Source organism: Schistocerca americana, chromosome 1 (assembly GCF_021461395.2).
Source record: "Schistocerca americana isolate TAMUIC-IGC-003095 chromosome 1, iqSchAmer2.1, whole genome shotgun sequence".
NCBI lineage: Eukaryota > Metazoa > Arthropoda > Insecta > Orthoptera > Acrididae > Schistocerca > Schistocerca americana.
This window is the reverse complement of record NC_060119.1, coordinates 549,348,770-549,369,086: the sequence shown is the minus strand read 5'-3', so window position 1 is coordinate 549,369,086 and position 20,317 is coordinate 549,348,770. Positions and strand designations below refer to the sequence as shown.

Below are 20,317 nucleotides of genomic sequence, written 5' to 3'. Positions count from 1 at the left end.
AATGTGTGCTGCGTAACTGGCAAGCAGTTGTGCACATCTGATCTGCAGTGGAGGGACACCAGCCTCCACCAGTAAGCTGGTCACTAGACTTGTCCTAAAAGCTCCTGTTGCTAATCAAACCCCACAGTGGTGCACAGGGTCGAGTAATGCTGAAGGCACTGCCGAACCATAAACCACATTCCCATAGTAAATTCAGGATTGGACAAGGGATCTGTAGAGCTGCAGCAGCATATAGCGATCTGCACCCCAATTGGTGTTGCTCAGGCAATGGAGGGCATTGAGGTGCTGCCAGCACTTATGCTTAAGCTGACGAAGATGAGGGAGCCAAGTCAATCGAGTGTTGAAAACCAGTCTCAGGAGTTGATGTGTCTCCACTACAGTGAGTGGATCGTCATTAAGGTAAAGTGTGGGTTCCGGATGAACGGTATGACGCCAACAGAAGTGCATGACACACAACTTTGTGGCTGAAAACTGGAAGCTGTGGGCTAGAGCCCATGACTACGCCTTGTGGATGGCTCCCTGGAGGCGCCGCTCAGCAACAACAGTACTGGAGCAACAGTACGAAATGCAGAAGTCGCCTGCATACAGAGAAGGTGAGACGCAGGGTCCGACAGCTGCTGCTAGATTGTTAATGGCCACTAAAAATAGAGAGAGACTCAATACAGAGCCCTGCGGGACTCCATTCTCCTGGATATGGATGGAACTATGGGAGTCACCAACTTGGAGACGGATAAAAATTGGGAGTTCTCCCCAGAGACCCCACTCATACAATGTGGCAAGGATATGTCGTCACCAGGTCGTGTTTTTTGTATGCTTTATGTAAGTCAAAAAGACGGCAATCAGGTGTTTCCGTCTGGAAAAGGCTGTTCGGAGGCAGACTCGATGGACATAAGATTATCAGTAGTAGAGCGACCCTGGCGGAAGACGCCCTGACATGGAGCCAGCAGGCCACGTGACTCCAGGACCCAACCCAACCACCGGCATACCATACGTTCCAGCAGCTTACAAAGAACGTTGGCGAGGCTGATGGACCGATAGCTATCCACATCAAGCATGTTTTTACAGCGTTTCAGCACCGCAATGATGGTGCTCTCCCGCCATTGCGATGGAAAGACGTCATCACACCAGATCCGGTTGAAGATGATGAGAAGATGTTGCTTGTAGCCAGGTGAGAGATGTTTAATCATCTGGCTGTGGATGCGATCAGGCCCAGGAGCTATGTAGGGGCATTGCGCAGGGGCACTGAGGAGCTCCCACTCTGTAAACGGGGCGTTATAGGATTCACTGCAGAGTGTAGTGAATGAGAGGATATTCCCTTCCAGCTGCCGTTTGAGTGTGCGAAAGGTTGTGGGGTAATTCTCCGATGCAGAGGCTCGAGCAAAGTGCTCAGCAAAGTGCTTGCCAATCGCGTTTGCGTCGGTACATAACTCGCCATTTATGGCAACACCAGGGACAGCTGTTGGGGCCTGGTACCCGAAAAGACATTTGGTCGTTGTCCAGACTTGGGAAGGTGACGTGTGGCACCCAATGGTGGAGACTTATCTCTCCCAACACTCCTCCTTCCATTGTTTCATAAGGTAATGCCATGGGCACGGAGCCGTTTAAAGGCTATGAGGTGCTCCAGGAAAGGGTGCTGCTTAGGCCGCTGTAGAACTCGCTGAAACTCCTTAATTGCTTCAGCGACTTCCGGCTACCACCAAGGGTCTGCCTTACACCTTGGGCACCCTAAAGAGCGAGGGATCGCGTTTTCTGCTGCAGAAACAATTGTGCTAGTCACCTGCTCAACTATCACATCGATGTTACCGTGTTGGGCAGATTCAGTGGTGACAGCAGAGGTGAAAGTTCCCAATCCACCTTGTTCAAAGCCCATCTGGGCAGGCGACCATGTGCCTGACGCTGGGGCAGTGACAGGAAGATGGGGAAGTGGTTACTACCACACAGGTCATCATGTGCTCTCCAGTGGACAGATGGGAAAAGTCGTGGGCTGCAAATTGATAAATCAAGGGCCAAGTGACTACCATGAGCCACACTGAAATGTGTGGCGGTCCCAGTATTTAAGTGGCAGAGGTTGAATTGTGACAGTGAAGTTTCGACATCTCTGCCTCTGCCAGTAAGCATGGTACCACCCTACAAAGGCTTATGGGCGTTAAAATCTCCCAAAAGTAGGAAAGGTTTAGGGAGTTGATCAATCAGTGCAGCTAAAACTTTCAGGGGTACTGCACCATCTGGAGGAAAATATACATTGCAGACAGTTATTTCCTGTGTCATCCTTATTCTGACAGCCACAGCTTAAAGAGGTGTTTGCAGGGGCACATGTTCACTAAAGACCGAGTTTAGGACATAAACGCAAACTCCACCCGACACTATATTATAGTCGCTATGGTTCCTGTAATATCCCTTATAGCCGCGGAGGGCAGGGGTCCGCATTGCTGGGAACCAGGTTTCCTGGAGGGCAATGCAGATAGCAGGTGTAAAGGTTAACAGCTGCCGCAGCTCAGCCAGGTGGTGGAAAAAACTGCCACAATTACACTGGAGGATGACATCGTGAGACTGGGAAGGCATGAACATTCAATGAGGCAGTTTACGCCTCAGAGTCACCTGCTGCCACCAATTTATTGCCTGAGCAGTCTATATCCATTGTGTCTGAGGGTCTGGCCAGATATAGGTGCTCAGCAGATGCCAACATCTCCACCCCATCCTCAGATGCAGAGGTTGTAGGTAGCAGTGGTGTGGGTACCACCGCAATTTCATTGGTCTTAGGGATTTTCTTTCTGGATTTCTCTTGCTGCTCTTTGGGTTTCCATGGCTGGGAGGAATTCACTGACTCAGCCTCCGGGACTGAGGATGAGTGTGAAGCCCTACAACCAGCTGCTTTTGGACTCTTCAGGCACTAGCGGGTGTCATCTTTCCCACTAGAAGAGAACTTGGGAAGGGAGTGACACAAGGGACCCCTTCCTAGTGAGAGAAGCCAAAGACGACTTATGCTTCTCCAGCTTAGAAGTGGGGACAGACGTCCCCGATGGTTGGGGGGGGGGGGGGGGCGAGGGGGGGGGGGGGCGTTGCTCCCGAAGCAGTTTGCGCAGGAGCAACATGGAAGGAAATGCCCCCCCCCCCCCCCCCACCATCAGGTGTGGTCTTCCGGCTCTGAGAGGCGACTGGGGTTGGCGGAGCTGATGGGGCCAGAACTGTCGTAGCGGCGGCGTAAGATGATGTCATACGCACAGGATGCACGTATTCAAATTTTCTCTTAGCCTCAGTGTAAGTCAATCTGTCCAGGGTCTTGTAGTCCATGATTTTCCTTTCTTTCTTGAGAAAACTGCAGTCAGGCGAGTAAGGTGAATGGTGCTCTCCGCAGTTGACACAGATGGGAGGCGGGGCACATGGAGTATTGGGATGTGATGGGCATCTGCAATCTCAGCATGTGATGCTGGAAGTACAGCTGGAAGACATATGGCTGAACTTCCAGCACTTAAAGTACTGCATCGGGGGATGGATATAGAGCTTTACATCATACCAGTAGACCATCACCTTGACCTTCTCGGAAGTGTATCACCATCAAAAACCAAGATGAAGGCACTGGTGGTAGCCTTGATTATTTTAGGACACTCCTCAGAGAAATTCACTGGACTGACATTTACAGTGCTCATGGCATGTATGAAAAATATAACATTTTTGCTGATAGAGTGCTTATCTTATTTGAACACTGTCTTCTCCCAAAACTAACCAAGGTTAGAGCAAAGTCTGGATTACTCAAGGAATCTTGTAAAACAAAAATAAAACTATCTGTCAATCCGAAATAGTTCTGATGTTGATGTTATGGCACATTACAAGAAATACTGTAAAATGTTGAAGACTGTAATACGAACATCACAGCAAATACACTACAAGGAAAAGATAGTCATATCAGATAGCAAAATAAAAGACAATATGGGATATAGTGAAGGAGGAGACCGGTAGAAACAGACACGAAGAGGGACAAATAGCATTAAGAGTAAATGACACATTGGTGACAGATGTGTATAGTGTTGCAGAACTGGTACTGAAAAGATGGGGTTGTCAGGTTCTGTATATGCTGCTATGGAATACCTCAGACCAGACATTTCAAGTAACTTCCATAATATGTATTTGACCCTCACTGCCCCAGCAGAAATAATGTCCATCATAAAATCTTTAAAATCAAAAACATCTAGTGGGTATGATGAAATATCAACAAAGTTAATTAAAGAATGAGATTCTGAGTTAAGTAACTTATTAAGCTATCTGTGAAACCAGTCATTTATCAGTTGAATATTTCCTGAATGGTTGAAATATGCTGAAGTTAAGCCACTGTTTAAAAAGAGAGAGAAAGAAATAGCATCAAATTTCCGTCCAGCTTCACTTTTGCCAGTATTCTCAAAAATTTCAGAAAAAGTAATGTACAATTGGCTTTATAACCACCTGATCTCAAAGAACATACTGTCGAAGTCGCAGTTCGGATTTCTAAAGGGTTCTGATACTATCTACACTTACAGTGAAAATGTACTTAATTCATTAGACAAAAAAATGCAGGCAACTGGTATATTTTGTGAAAGTAAATCGGAATATTATGGTGTAACAAGAAATGCTGCAAAATGGTTCCAATCTTATATCTCTGGCAGGAAACAATGGGCGTTTATTAGGAAAGAGACATGTATTAAACTATCAGGCATCATCCAACTGGGAACTAATTACATGTGGGGTCCCACAAGGTTCCAAGTTAGGGCCCTTACCTTTTCTTGTGCATATCAATGACCTTTCACCAGTAACATTATCAGATGCCAAGTTTGTTTTGTTTGCCAATGATACAAACATTGCAATAAATAGCAAATCAAGTGTAGTCTTAGAAAGATAGGCTAATAAAATATAAAATATTTGTGGCAATTAATCACTGGTTCCTAGCAAATTCTTTGTCACTAAAATTTGAAGGGGGAAAAAAAAAAAAAACACACACACACACACAACCACTACATGCAGTTCAGAACTTGTAAAGGGTGTCCCACGAGTATGTGCCAAACATACGATGACAATCAGATAGAAGAACTGGACAGTGTTAAATTCTTGGGGTTACAGCTTGATAAGAAATTTCAACTGGGAGGAGTACACCACAGAACTGCTGAAGCATCTTAAGAAATCTCTACTTGCAATGCAAATTGTGTCAGACATAGGAGATACAAAAAAGAAAATGCTCGCATACTGTGCTTACTTTCATTCCATAATGTCATATGGGATTATTTTTTGGGGTAATTCATCAAGCCAAGCTAAAGTTTTCCGGGCACAAAAACATGCAGTAAGAGTTATATGTGGTGTGAACTTGAGAACACGTCCTTCAGAAGTCTGTCTAGGGAACTAGGGATACTAACTACTGCTTCCCAATACATTTATTCCTTTATGAAATTTGTCATTAAAATATATATCACTTTTTCAAACTAACACCTCAATTCATCGAATCAATACTAGAAATAAGAATAATCTTCACAAGAATTTAAAGTCACTTACTCTTGTACAAAAAGGTGTGCATTATTCAGGCACACACATTTTCAATAACTTGCCAGCAGCCACAAAAAGCTTACCAACCAATGAAATTCAGTCTGAGAGAAGCCTAAAGGATTTATTGGTGGCCAACTCCTTCAACTCCATTGATGAATTTCTCAGTAGAACCAACTGATTTTTATTTGTTTGTTTGTGTGTGTGTGTGTGTGTGTGTGTGTGTGTGTGTGTGTGTGTGTAGCACAATATAACTTCTACACCATTTCAGTGCAGTAATGTGTTCATTGTAAATAAATACTGTAGTAGTTCTATTACATGTTTATTACCTCATAAATAAAAAAAACCCTTTTTTATTTTAAATTCAGTGCATTAGTGTTTGTAAAATGATTCTTTCATATAGTGTTCATTAAAAAAAATGACAATCATTCCACTTGGGACCTGTGGAAGGTACATTAGCTTATTTGCTTCAGTTGTAAATATTTGTCACGTATAATTGTTTTTCTGACATGTTCCACATCCTGGAGGACCTATTCACTACGGATCAAGTGGAATGAAAGTGAATTTAATCTAATCTAATGGCTGTGGTCAGACATGAAGCACTTCCGATTTTTCCCAGTTCAGAAGTAAGGAGAGCAGCAATCAAGTGGGTTACTAACAGTAAATATAGTGCACACATTTCAGCTTGGTTGATTTTAAATGGGGTTGCAGTTTTTTTAAATTTTTTTTTATGGTTTTAGGGCGCACAACTTCAATGGTCATTAGCGCCCAGACTACGTTAGGAATGCACCGTGAGGCACAAGTTTAAAACAGCAACTAAAAGGGAAAACACGATAAAAGACAGATTGACAGGCATAGGATTAAAAAATGTCCTTAGACAGGTTTGTCAAGTTGATAAAACGAAGAACGCGAGCAGCTGCTCCTGGGTCATCCGCTAAAATGGCATCTAGAGTACATGGCAGGCCAAGATCAAGACGCAGTGTATTAAAATCCGGACAGGACGTTAAAATGTGGCGGACCGTCAGCAAGTGCCCACATGGGCAGAACGGCACTGGCGCAGCCGTCAGCAGATGGCGATGGCTGAACCGGCAGTGTCCAATTCGTAACTGGGCCAAAACAACTTCCTCCCGCCGAGAAGGGCGTGAGGAGGACGTCCAAGCCGCGGGAAGAGGTTTCAAGGCCCGAAGCTTGTTGTCCGTAAGTGCAGCCCAATCGGCATGCCACAGCGATAAAATGCACCGACAAATGGCCCTGCTACAATCTGATGAAGGGACACAACAAGAAGCTGTCCGAGGCTGGAGGACCGCAGCCTTGGCCGCGGCATCTGCAGCTTCGTTCCCAGGGATACCGACATGGCCAGGAACCCACATAAAGCTAACCGGAGAACTGTCATCCACCAGCTGCTGAAGAGAGCGTTGGATCCGGTGCACCAAAGGGTGAACCGGATACGGATCACTGAGGCTCTGGATGGCGCTCAGGGAATCGGAGCAGATGACATAAGCAGAATGTCGGTGGCGGCAGATGTAAAGAACAGCCTGGTAGAGGGCAAAGAGCTCAGATGTGAAGACTGAACAATGGCCATGGAGCCGGTATTTGAAACTTTGTGCCCCAACAAGAAAAGAACACCCGACCACGTCATTGGTCTTCGAGCCATCTGTATAAATGAAGGTCATATTAATGAACTTCGAACGAAGTTCCACAAAATGGGAGTGGTATACTGAACCGGGGGTAACCTCCTTTGGGAGCGAGCTGAGGTCAAGGTGAACGCGAACCTGAGCCTGGAGCCAAGGTGGCGTGTGGCTCTCGCCCACTCTAAAGGTTGCAGGGAGTGAAAAATCAAGTTGTTGAAGGAGGCGACGAAAGCGAACTCCAGGGGGTAGCAGGGCAGAGACATACAACCCGTATTGACGGTCGAGAGAGTTGTCAAAAAAGGAACGATAAGACGGGTTGTCGGGCATTGACAGTAGCCGATAGGCATACCGACAAAGCAGTATATCGCGCCGGTAGGTGAGTGGCAATTCACCGGCTTCAGCATGAAGACTCTCGACGGGACTAATATAAAAAACTCCGATTGCAAGACGTAAACCCTGATGTTGTATGGAGTTGAGGCGGCATAAGATGGACGGCTATGCAGAGGAGTATATGAAGCTTCCATAATCCAGCTTGGAGCGGACGATCGACCGATATAGGCGAAGTAGGACGGTTCGATCCGCTCCCCACGACATACCACTGAGAACACGGAGGACATTTAGAGAACGGGTACAACGGGCAGCCAAATATGACACATGTGGAGACCAGTTAAGTTTCCTGTCAAATGTAAGATCTAAAAATTTTGTTGTCTCCACGAATGGGAGAGCAACGGGACTGAGTCGTAAGGAAGGTGGGAGAAACTCTTTGTAGCGCCAGAAGTTAATACAGACCGTCTTCTTGGCAGAAAAACGGAAGCCATTGGCGACACTCCAGGAGTAAAGACGGTCAAGAGAACACTGAAGACAGCGCTCCAGGAAACATGTACGCTGAGCGCTGCAATAGATGGTAAAATCGTCCACGAAAAGGGAGCCTGATACACCAGCTGGGAGGCAATCCATTATTGGATTGATTGCTATGGCGAAGAGAGCGACGCTCAAAACTGAGCCCTGTGGCACCCCATTCTCCTGGCGAAAGGTGTCCGACAGGACAGAACCCACACGTACCCTGAACTGCCTATCCATTAAAAAGGAACAAAGAAAAAGAGGGAGGCTACCGCGAAGGCCCCATGTATGCATGGTGCGGAGAATGCCTGCCCTCCAACAGGTGTCGTAAGCCTTCTCCAAATCAAAGAACACAGCCGCGGTCGGGCGCTTCCGCAAGAAGTTATTCATAATGAAGGTCGACAAGGTAACCAGATGGTCAACAGCAGAGCGGCGCCTACGAAATCCACATTGTACATTGTTAAGTAGGCATCGAGATTCGAGCAGCCAAACCAAACGAGAGTTAACCATTCACTCCATCACCTTACAGACACAGCTGGTAAGCGAGATGGGTCGATAACTGGAAGGCAAGTGCTTGTCCTTCCCCGGCTTAGGAATCGGTACAACAATAGACTCGCGCCAACATGTGGGAACATGTCCCTCAATCCAGATGCGATTATAAGTATGAAGAAGGAAACATTTACCCGCAGGAGAAAGGTTCTTCAGCATCTGAATATGAATAGAATCAGGCCCTGGAGCGGAGGACCGTGACCGAGCAAGTGCATTATCGAGTTCCCACATGGTGAATGGGGCATTATAACTTTCACGATTCGAGGAGCGGAAATTGGGTGGCCTAGCCTTCTCTACCTGTTTTTGGGGGAGGAAGGCAGGGTGGTAATGAGCGGAGCTCGAAACCTCTGCGAAAAAGCGGCCGAAGGCATTGGAGACATCCTCAGGGGCCACAAGGACGTCATTCGCGACAGTCAAGCCAGAAACTGGTGAGTGGACCTTAGTGCCAGATAGTCGGCGCAGGCTACCCCAGACGACAGAAGAAGGAGTAAAACTGTTTAAGGTGCTTGTGAAAGCAGCCCAGCTGGTTCTTGCTTTCTTTAATAATACGACGACACTGTGCACGTAATCGTTTATAATTGATACAATTTGCCACTGTAGGGTGGCATTTAAAGGTGCGTAAAGCACGTCGACGAGCACGTAAAGCGTCTCTACATGCTGCGGTCCACGAGGGGACCAGTACGCGACGTGGAGAAGAAGTAGTGTGAGGGATGGAATATTCAGCAGCAGTGAGAATGACTTCTGTGAGGTGTGCGACCTGACTATCACAGCTTGTGAAGGTTTGATCCTGAAAGGTCACCCTGGAAGAGAAGAGCCCCCAGTCTGCTTTGGAGACGTTCCAACTAGTTGAGCACGAAGAGGGGGTAAGATGCAAGAGATGGATAACACACGGGAAGTGGTCGCTCGAATATGTATCAGAAAGTGCAATACCACTCAAACCAGCGTGCAAGTTGGGTAGTACATATAGAGAGGTCTAAATGGGAATAGGTGTGAGATGTGTCCGAAAGAAAAGTAGGGGCGCCAGTATTGAAGCAGACAAGATTGAGCTGGTTGAAAAGGTCTGCTAACAGGGAGCCCCTCGGGCAGGATGCTGGAGAGCCCCAAAGGGGATGGTGGGCATTGAAGTCTCCAGTTAACAAAAATGGTGCAGGTAGCTGAGCAATAATTTGCATCATGTCTGCCCTGGTAACAGCAGACGACGATGGAGTGTAAATGGTACAAATGGAAAATGTAAAAGTGGGGAGAGTAAATCGGACGGCAACTGCCTGCTGCCGGTGTGCAATGTGATGGGATCGTAGTAAATATCATCCCGGACCAGCAACATAACCCCTCCATGGGCCGGAATACCTACCACAGGGGGTAGGTCAAAACACACAGAGGTGTTGTGTGCCAAGGCAATTTGATCGCATGGGCGTAGATTCGTTTCCTGGAGGGCTACGACGAGCGGACGGTGCAAGCGGAGCAGCAACTTTAAGTCCTCTCCGTTGGAGCGAATGCTGCGAATATTCCAGTGAATAAGTGCCATCGTCAGAAGAAAAGGAAGATGAAAGAAGGGGTCACCTCGAAAGCCGCTGAGGGCCTGGCTTCGAGCGAGCACTGCCACCGCTATGAGTAGGCGGACAGTCATCGTCCATTGGTTCTATAGGTTCATCGGCCATCTTGTTAAGATGGCCGGAAGGGGGAGCTTCCTCTGCAGGTGAACGGCCAGATGTTCGGCTACCAGCGGTGTGGCCAGGTGAAACGGATGACAACCTGGGGCGGCAACCGCTGGGTGGCGCAGGAGAAGAAATGCGCTGTGGCAGAGAAGGAGAACTGTGCTTCATATGAGCCTTCTTGGAAGGTCGTTTAGTGGAAGTACTGGTCGATGGCTGGGAGTTCGAGGTACGTAGGAAGTCTGCATGGGACGGTTCCTTCTTGAAGGCCTGTGCATCTGACTTCTGGGTCTTCGTCTTGGCAGAAGCTGATGAAGGTGCTTGTGTCTGAGGGGTGACGGGAGGAAGAGGAGACGTCGACCGCGCGATCTTGGCACTGGCCGAACGGACGACCGTGGTGCTGAAGGTCAGATTGCATGTCTGCGTCGCCACCTCCCTGGTAGTCCGAGGAGAGGTGTGGACAGTACTGTATTTCCCCGCTGGGAGCAGCGTGGGCTTCCTACAAGCAAATAGCTTGCGAGCAGCCGAGGTGGACACTTTCTCTTTGACCCGAATTTCTTGGATACAGCGTTCTTCCTTGTAGATGGGACAGTCTCGGGAGGATGCTGCATGGTCACCCTGTTAGTTCACACGACGAGGAGACGGAGGTGGACAGTCACCCTCATGGGCACCCCTGCCACAAGTGACACATTTAGCTGCATTGGAACAAGACTGGCGAGTGTGATTAAAACACTGACACTGGTAGCAGCGCATAGGTGTCGGGACATAGGGGCGAACAGAAATAACCTCGTAGCCTGCTTTGATGCGCGACGGCAGCTGAACACTATCAAAGGTCAAGAAAAGTGTCCGGGTCGGTACAAGGCCATTGTTGACCTATTTCATGACCCTATGGACAGCTGTCACCCCCTGCTCAGCGAGGAAAGACTGAATCTCCTCGTCAGTCAATCCGTCGAGTGATCTAGTATATACCACACCACGAGACGAATTTAAAGTGCGGTGAGCCTCCACCCGGACAGGGAACGTGTACAGGAGTGTGGCCCGAAGCAGTTTTTGTGCCTGAAAGGCGCTCTCAGTTCCTAGTAACAAGGTACCATTACGCAACCTGGTACAAGACTTGACAGATCCGCCTATGGCATCTACGCCCTTCTGGATAACGAAAGGGTTGACAGAAAAAAAATCCTTTCCGTCCTCAGATCGAGAAACTACGAGGAACTGTGAAGCAGGCGGTAGTACTTTTGTCACTGGTGGCTGGTCAAGTTTCCGTTTGTGGGCAGAAGTCGAGAGAGAAGAAGAAGAGAAATCCATTGCGGAGGAATCCCCCATGATTGGCAGCGTCTCCGATGGCGCGCTCCTTCCTTGTGGGGACACTCTCTCAGGTCACACCTCCCGAGAAACAGAAGGAGGGACCAATCGGCATGGTCAGAAGGTATCAGCTCAGGCAATCACCCCTCCCTGGGCCTGGCCTTTACCAGTGGGTACGCGCGTGCCTTACTTGTCTACCCAGGGCGGGGAATTACGAGTTACCCCGTCACCGGCTAAGCGTGCGAACGCGTGGGTCGGCCTTCAGGTGCGCACAGGGAGGAAGAAGAGGAAAAAGAAGAGTGAGAGGACAGACTGTCTCAAACGCCGAGGCGGAGACCAGAGAAGGCAAGGAGGCGAAGGCAAGGGAAAGAGTAAGTAAGACAGCGAGATGGAGAAGAACAAAGAAAGGAACCAACCAAAGGAAGGCAGAAACGAGAAGTGAAAAACCAAAATGACCGCAAATATAGGTCGTGAAACCGTCCGTCTCCGGATGCAGGCGCTAATTACCCCCTTGAGGGGGAGGGACTCCTTTTAGTCGCCTCTTACGACAGGCAGGAATGCCTCGGGCCTATTCTAACCCCCGGACCCGCAAGGGGGGGGGGGGGGGGGGGGGGGGGGGGGGGGGGGGGTGTTTGCAGTGTGCAGGCTAAGCAAGGTTTTTTTTTTTTTTTGGTAGGGTTTAAGGACGCTCAACTGCTGAGGTCATTAGCGCCCAGTCACTGGTGTTAGAGCACATGGAATCTGTTAAAACTCAAGGGGATGGGGGGACATCAGAAGGACCTGACAAAGATGCAGATAAAATAAGTAAAAAGGTTAAATGTCTTTGGACAAGCCAGTTAAAGTTATAAAACGCAGAATACGAGCAGCTGCTCGAGCGTCATCAGCTAAAACATCCGGTAAAGTAGATGGCAGGGACAGGATAACACGAAAGTGACTAAAACGGGGACACGACAATAAAACATGGCGCACTGTTAATGTCTGACCACAAGGGCACTGCGGGGCTGGGTCACCGGAGAGCAGGTAGCGGTTGCTAAACCGGCAATGCCCAATCCGCAACCTGGTCAGAAGGACCTCCTCGCACCGAGATGGTCGGGAGGATGTTGTCCAAGCAGTTGGGAGCGGTTTTACTGCACGGAGCTTGTTTCCTTGGAGGGATGACCAAGCATCCCACCACAACGACACAAGCCTCTTACATACATCCCCACGAACGTCAGATGATGGGACACAATGGGAGGCTGGCCGAGGCAGGAGGACTGCAGCCTTGGCTGCAGCATCCGCAGCCTCATTCCCAGGCACTCCTACATGTCCAGGAACCCACAGAAAGCTGACAGAACCACCATTATCAGCGAAAGAATGGAGGGACTGCTGTATCCGTTGAATCAAGGGATGGACCGGATAGGGAGCTCCAAGGCTCTGAAGAGCACTGAGTGAGTCAGAGCAGAGTACATGCGATGAATGGCGGTGGCGGCGGGCATACTGAACGGCCTGATGGAGAGCAAAAAGCTCGGCCGTAAAGCTGGAACATTGGTCGAGGAGCCGGTATTTAAAGGTGGCGGCCCCGACGACAAAGGCACAGCCGACACCGTCGTCAGTTTTGGAGCCATCGGTGTAAATAAAGGTGTGACCGGCAAGTTGAGCACGAAGTTCGACAAACCGTGAGCAATACACTGCAGCCGGAGTACCCTCCTTCGGGAGTGAGCTGAGGTCAAGATAAATAGGATGGTTGGTTGGTTGTTTGAGGTTAAAGGGACCAAACAGCAAGGTCATCAGTCCCTTGTTTCAAATAGACTCCATTCTGCTAACGGGACATCTCAGTATAGTCAGAAAAATAAAACGGATAAAGGGGAAACGTAAAAGGGCAGTCACGTTGTCATTAGTAAAAACAAATGAGGGAAGTTGGCAGGAGAACGAACCCAACACTATGCTGAGAGATAAATAGGAACCGGAGCCTGGAGCCAAGGTGGTGTCGGGCTCTCACCCTCTCTGAAGGTGGTAGGGAGGGCAAAATCCAATTGTCGAAGCAGGCGACGGAAGTGGACTCCGGGGGGGCAGCAGGGCAGACACATACAACCCGTACTGACGGTCGAGAGAATCGGAGAAGAAGGACTCGTAAGAGGGGTGGTCGGGCATAGACAACAGCCGGCAGGCATACCGACACAGCAGTACGTTACGCCGGTAGGTCAATGGTAACTCGGCAGCTTCAGCATAAAGACTCTCGACAGGACTAGTGTAGAAGGCTCCGGTTGCAAGACGTATCCCCCGATGGTGGATGGAGTTAAGCCGGCGTAAGATGGATGGCCGAGCGGACGAGTAGACGAAGCTCCCATAATCCAGCTTTGATCGGACTATGGACCGATACAAGCGAAGCAGGACAGTGCGATCCGCTCCCCAAGATGAACTGCTAAGAACTCTGAGGACATTAAGGGTACTTGTACAACGGGCCGCCAAATAAGAGACATGTGGAGACCAACACAGTTTCCTGTTCAACGTGAGCCCTAGAAACTTAGTTGTGTCCACGAATGGGAGAACAACGGGACCGAGATGTAAGGATGGCGGAAGGAACGCTTTATATCGCCAAAAGTTGATACAAACCGTCTTCTCTTCAGAGAACCGGAAGCCACTTGCCACGCTCCATGAGTAGAGGCTGTCTAGACAACGCTGAAGGCAGCGCTCCAGGAGGCATGTTCTCTGGGCACTGCAGTAGATCGCGAAGTCATCGACAAAGAGAGAGCCTGAGACATAGGTGGAATGCAATCCATAATTGGATTGATCGCGATGGCAAAAAGGGCTACGCTCAAGACGGAGCCCTGAGGCACTCCGTTCTCCTGGAGGAAGACGTCGGACAATACGGAACCCACATGTACCCTAAACTTTCGATCCGTTAAAAAGGAATCGATAAAAAGGGGCAGGCGACCACGTAGGCCCCACCTGTGCATAGTGCGGAGGATACCTCCTCTCCAACAGGTATCATAAGCCTTCTCCAAGTCAAAGAACACGGCTACCGTTTGGCGCCTTCGCAAAAAGTTGTTCATGATGAATGTCGACAAGGTCACAAGGTAGTCAACAGCTGAGCGGCGGCGACGAAAGCCGCATTGGACATTAGTAAGTAGTCGTCGAGATTCAAGAATCCAGACTAACCGAGCATTAACCATGCGCTCCATCACCTTACAGACACAGCTTGTAAGAGAAATGGGGCGGTAACTAGAAGGAAGGTGTCTATCCTTCCCGGGTTTGGGTATAGGAACAACAACGGCGTCAATCCAACGCATGGGGACTTTACCTTCAGTCCAGACGCGATTGTAGGTACGAAGAAGGAAGCTTTTGCCCGCCGGAGAAAGGTGTGCCAGCATCTGAACGTGAATGGCATCTGGCCCCGGAGCAGAGGACCGGGACAGTGCAAGCGCACGTTCGAGTTCCCGCATAGTAAAGGGGGCATTATAAGTTTCCAGATTCAGCGAGTGGAAGGAAGGTCGCCGAGCCTCTTCTGCCTCTTTCCTGGGAAGGAAGGCAGGATGGTAATGCGCGGAGCTTGAAACCTCCGCGAAAAAGTGGCCAAAGGCGTTGGAGACAGCCACATGATCAACAAGGACCTCATTACCTGAGGTCAGGCCAGGTACCGAGGAGTGGGCCTTAATGCCCAACAGCCGGCGCAGGCTACCCCAAACGACGGAAGAGGGAGTAAAACTGTTAAAGGAGCTGGTGAAGGAGGCCCAACAAGCTTTTTTGCTGTCTTTGATGACTCTACGGCATTGCGCTCGGAGTCGTTTGTATGCAATACAATTCGCCAACGTAGGATGGCGGCGAAAGGTGCGTAAAGCACGTCGTCGAGCACGGATAGCGCCCCTACAAGCCTCGTTTCACCAGGGGACGGAAACGCGACGTGAAGAAGAAGTAGTACGAGGAATGGAACGTTCGGCAGCATTGATGATAACAGCCGTAAGTTATTCGACCTGACTGTCACAACTGGGAAAATCGTGGTCCGGAAAGGTCGCCAGCGAGGAGTAAAGTCCCCAGTCAGCTTTCAGCATGTTCCAGCTCGAAGGACGTGGGGGTGGGGTGTGGTGCAGGAGACGAACGACACAGGGGAAGTGGTCGCTCGAATAGGTGTCAGAAAGGACATACCACTCGAACCGACGGGCAACAGTGGTAGAACAGATCGAGAGGTCCAAGTGGGAGTAGGTATGAGTAGAGTCCGAGAGGAAAGTCGGGGCGCCGGTATTGAGGCAGACAAGATTGAGATGGTTGAAGACATCCGCCAAGAGTGAGCCTCTTGGACAGGATGCAGGAGAGCCCCAAAGGGGATGATGGGCATTGAAGTCGCCAAACAATAAGAACGGCGGGGGAAGCTGAACGATCAGGTGCATCATGTCAGCCCGACTAACAGCAGATGACAGTGGAGTGTAGATGGTACAAACTGAAAAAGTAAAAGCAGAAAGAGTAATGCGGACAGCCATTGCTTGGAGTGGGGTGGTCAATGGGATGGGATGGTAATAAACATCGTCCCGAACGAGCAACATGACCCCACCATGAGCTGGGATACCGTCCACAGGGGTGAGGTCATACCGCTCCGAGGTATAGTGGGTAAAGGCAATACGGTCAGTCGGGCGCAACTTGGTTTCCTGGAGACCAAGGACGAGCGGACAGTGCAGGCGGAGGAGCAGTTGTAATTCCTCCCGATTAGATCGAATACCTCTTATGTTCCAATGAAACAACGCCATCGCTAGTCAAAAGGTTGGGGGAACGAGACGGGGGAAGAGCTGGTCACCTCGACGGCCGCGGAGGGCCAGGTTGCGAGGGAACAACGCTACAACCGATGGGAGGCGGATCCGGTTCCATCGACTCGTCGCCAGCCGCGGCCGCTGTCCCTGGTTGTGTAGGAGGGGCCGCATCATTTGCCGACAAAAGGCCGGCGGAGCACTTGGCAGCAGAGCGTCCCGGCGAAACTGAGGACGGCCGGGAGCAGCGACTCACGGATGGAGCGTCAGACGAAATGCGCCGGGGTTGAGAGGTGGATAGAGACTTCTTCTTGGAGGCCTTCTTGGAAGGCCGAGGAGGCACAGGGATGGTGGGCTGGACCCGAAGAAGGTCCTCACGCGCGGGGTCCGTTTTGGAACACCGGACCTCGGAAGCTGGGGTCCGGAACGTTTCCCCGATGGACGCCTGAGAAGAGGATCGCTTCTCAGGTGGCGTGGGGGGAGGAGGAGGAGGAGGAGGAGGAAGGGTAGCCCCTGGGGCAGAGGGGGTGGGGGCCACGGGGGAGGAGGATTTGGAAGGGAGCGATTTGGGAGGCGGAGGCAGAGCCCCCTGATGGGCGGAGGAGGCGGAGGGGGGACAGGATAGGGGTGAGGATACCGCGGAAGGAGTGGACACAACTGAGGCAAACGAAGTGGTCAATGGCACGGGATGGAGGCGGTCGTACTTCTTCCGGGCCTCAGAATAAGAGAGCCGATCCAAAGTTTTGATTTCTTGTATCTTCTTCTCCTTCTGATATGCGGGGCAGTCTGAGGATCTAGGCGAGTGGACGCCAGGACAATTAATGCACCGAGGTGGTGGGGTGCATGTATGTTCCTCACGAAGAGGACGTCCACAATCGCCACAAAGGGGCTCAGCCTCACACCGTGACGACATGTGCCCAAAGCGCAAACACCTAAAACAGCGCATACGAGGCGGGACGTAAGGTTGCACGTCACACCGGTAGCACATCACCTTTACCTTCTCCGGGAGAACGTCCCCCTCGAAGGCGAGGATAAAGGCCCCGGTGTCGATGCGACGGTCTTTGGGGCCGCGCTGGACTCACCGGACGAAATGCACGCCTCAGCGCTCCAGGTTGGCCCTGAGCTCCTCATCAGATTGTAGCAGGAGGTCACGATGAAATATAACCCCCTGCGTCCTATTTAGTGCCAGATGTGGGACAATGGATACTGGGATGTCCCCTAGGCGGTCGCACGCCTGGAGCGCCGCCGACTGTGTGGCAGAGGTGGTCTTTATAAGAACGGACCCCGTACGCATCTTACCGAGAGCCTCGATTTCCCCGAAGATGTCCTCAATGTGCTGAACAAAGAACATGGGCTTGGAGGTGGCGAACGTCCCCCCATCGGTTCGAGAACAGACCAAACAGCGGGGGAAGTACTTCGCCCCAAGCCGGCGGGCCTGTCCCTCCTCCCAGGGAGTGGTCAAGGGGGAAAGGGCAGGAGAACCAGAACCAGAGACAGTACCTTTCCTTTTGAAAGACTCGGCCGCAGAGCGACCTGATACATGTTGACGTTTCATCCGCGAAACGTCCGCCCCGATACCACCCACTCCGACCAGGGGCTCTCCCCACGGGCGCCACCAAGCCGCAGCAAGGGCCACCTGGCAGGATGACCATTGCCGGGAGTCCTGATGCCCCAAGGAGACGGGCATCTACTCCTTGGCCGACGTGGGGAGGGTGCAGCTCAGGTATCGGCAGTACGATCCCTGTGTTGTCAGGGGGCTACAACCTAGAGGGTACATGACGACCCCACCACAACGGGCTGGCTACCGTGCTGGATTTCTGGTGCCATGGAAAGTCCATCATGATCGCTGGTGCAGATGGAGATGCACTATGGGCGTAACTTGGACAACCCATCAGGCGTTTAGGCCCAATTTGAGGAATAGTGGGTATGGTTACAACGCCAGTCCAATGCTGAGTGCCAAGGTCTTCGTGCACTTAGGACCAGTGGTACACCATGTAAGGTGTCCTTCCCCAAAAGGCTCGTACTTCTGTAGAATTTTGAAAAAATGGAGGTCAAACCCCAAGGGGACCATCACATAGAAGGCCGAAACGGTTGAAACTCCTTTTAGTCGCCTCTTACGACAGGCAGGAATACCTCGGGCCTATTCTTACCCCGGACCTGCAGGGGGGAGGCTAAGCAAGTGCCACAATGGAGAGGAGTCATGCAGGGGAAGTATGTTTTGTAACTAGTGTCTACCCTCACTGTGGATAGTTTGCTTTTTTATTTGAGAAGGCATTGTGGGTCACACTAGCGATCGATGCACATGAATTCCTTCACCATTCAAACACACACACACACACACACACACACACACACACACACACACACACACACACACACACAAATATGATTCATCTTTCATCATTTTAAAAATAAGTGTTCCAAGGAAAGTCTTTCATTCTACATTTTAGTTATGTGCTAAAGTTTTTGATAATGTGGGGGAGGGGGCATGAAAATATTTCCAAACCAATGTACACAGAAAGTGACTGACACTTCGAAAAGTAAAATATCACTGAGTGTAAAAGATTAAAATATAACATGGCATTACAGACTGCAATAAAAACTTAACATTCATTCTGATTCCTGTTATCAACATAATTACATGCTTTCTTTACAACTTCTTAGCTGAAAACATGTTCACAGAATTTATTTATTACTCAAAAACACCATAATTTATTTCCCAGTTTGTGTAAAAAATTGGGATTAACGAAAGAACACAGATTCATGAAAACGGTTGTTCTTCTTCAAAATCATAATATCTGTTATTTTGCCTAATTTTAAATTTACTTATGGAAAACATTTTTTGTGTCTATCACTTAAAAGCCAATAAACTAACATACCAGCCAGCTGCTGTGCTATTTCTATATTTATGTGGAAAAGCAAGATCCATGAAAGCAAGATCAGCTGTGACATCATCAATGAAACCATCCCAGTATTTGCCTTAACAGAGTTAAGCAACTCACAGAAATCTAAATATGGATGGATGGAGGTTTAAGCCTTTTCCTCCCACATACAAGTTTGGTGTCAACCTCTGTACCACCTTGTTTGCCCTCTCAACTCAAACTTTCATTTAAACAGATCGCTTTGCCAGGTAAGATCCTATGGAAGCTGATAGTACTCTAGGCAGTGAATTAATGACTCAGCGAATTCTTTTGTATGATTCAAACTACTTAAACTTTTATTTAGTTGACACTTCATGCCTTGGAACTTAGTTCCTTCAGTCAGACTTCTCAAAGTTACACGAAGACTGTCCACCACTGCTAACCCAACACAACAAAGTGTCATTACACCTGCAATGTGGAATGTAAACATGATTATGATTATCAGGTACTGATGGTAGCCTAATTAATAATTGCTGAAAACTGCAGGCAAAAACACATTCTGCGAGTGCTGGCATCATGTAACAATTGTGAAATAAAAAGTGGTTCTACTCAACTTGTTCTGATAACTATGGTATTCTGTAGAATCTAAAGCATAGTGCCATTCAGAATTTGGTAAATAGAATGAGTGAAAAGATTATGTCCACAAAAAACACAAAAACAGAAACAAATACGAGAAGGTGGGTGAACTGTGCAGCTGAAGCATCTCAAATGTGCTGGGTAAACTGATGCAACTGAAGTATCACTGAATATGACAAAGGAAAAACCAGGAAAATACAATCATTTATAACATTAACAAACAATGGAGATGAAAGGTGGTCATACATATAAATAGATTAAGAGTCTGTTACCGACAATAAGAAACATGGAAGTAATATGGTAATTCAAGCAGGAATGTTACTGGTCTGTTTGGCAACACAATAGTAACCGTAAGTGATAAAATAGACAACTTATCTGAATCTGACTAACTGAGCTTCAAGAATAAAGCTGGATGTGTTTCTTTAATAAGAATATATACTCACTTTGTCCAATATGCCAACGTCAAGGTAGAAGCAGATGATGAATACATTCCAGCCAATCCACACTATATTCCAAACAGTATACTGAAAAAGAGTACATTTATGGTTTTTAATTTATTGGACTTTTTTATTAATTGAGAAAATTGTGTTGCAGTGAAAGTACACTGCCTGACAAAAATGTGAAGCACC

At 49.0% G+C, this 20,317-nt stretch overlaps 1 protein-coding gene across 3 annotated transcripts in view; it reads right to left on the bottom strand.

Moving 5' to 3' along the window:
* The window catches only part of LOC124605954, an 86,874-nt gene that overhangs the window by 25,340 nt on the left and 41,217 nt on the right, over positions 1 to 20,317 (bottom strand). For 2 of the 3 annotated variants that reach the window (XM_047137919.1, XM_047137935.1), the window contains exon 3: positions 20,132 to 20,212. The exons of the other annotated variant lie outside the window; for it this stretch is intronic. In XM_047137919.1, the coding sequence (XP_046993875.1) occupies positions 20,132 to 20,212 (81 nt within the window). The remainder of the gene's footprint in view (positions 1 to 20,131; positions 20,213 to 20,317) is intronic. 3 annotated transcript variants of the gene reach the window in all.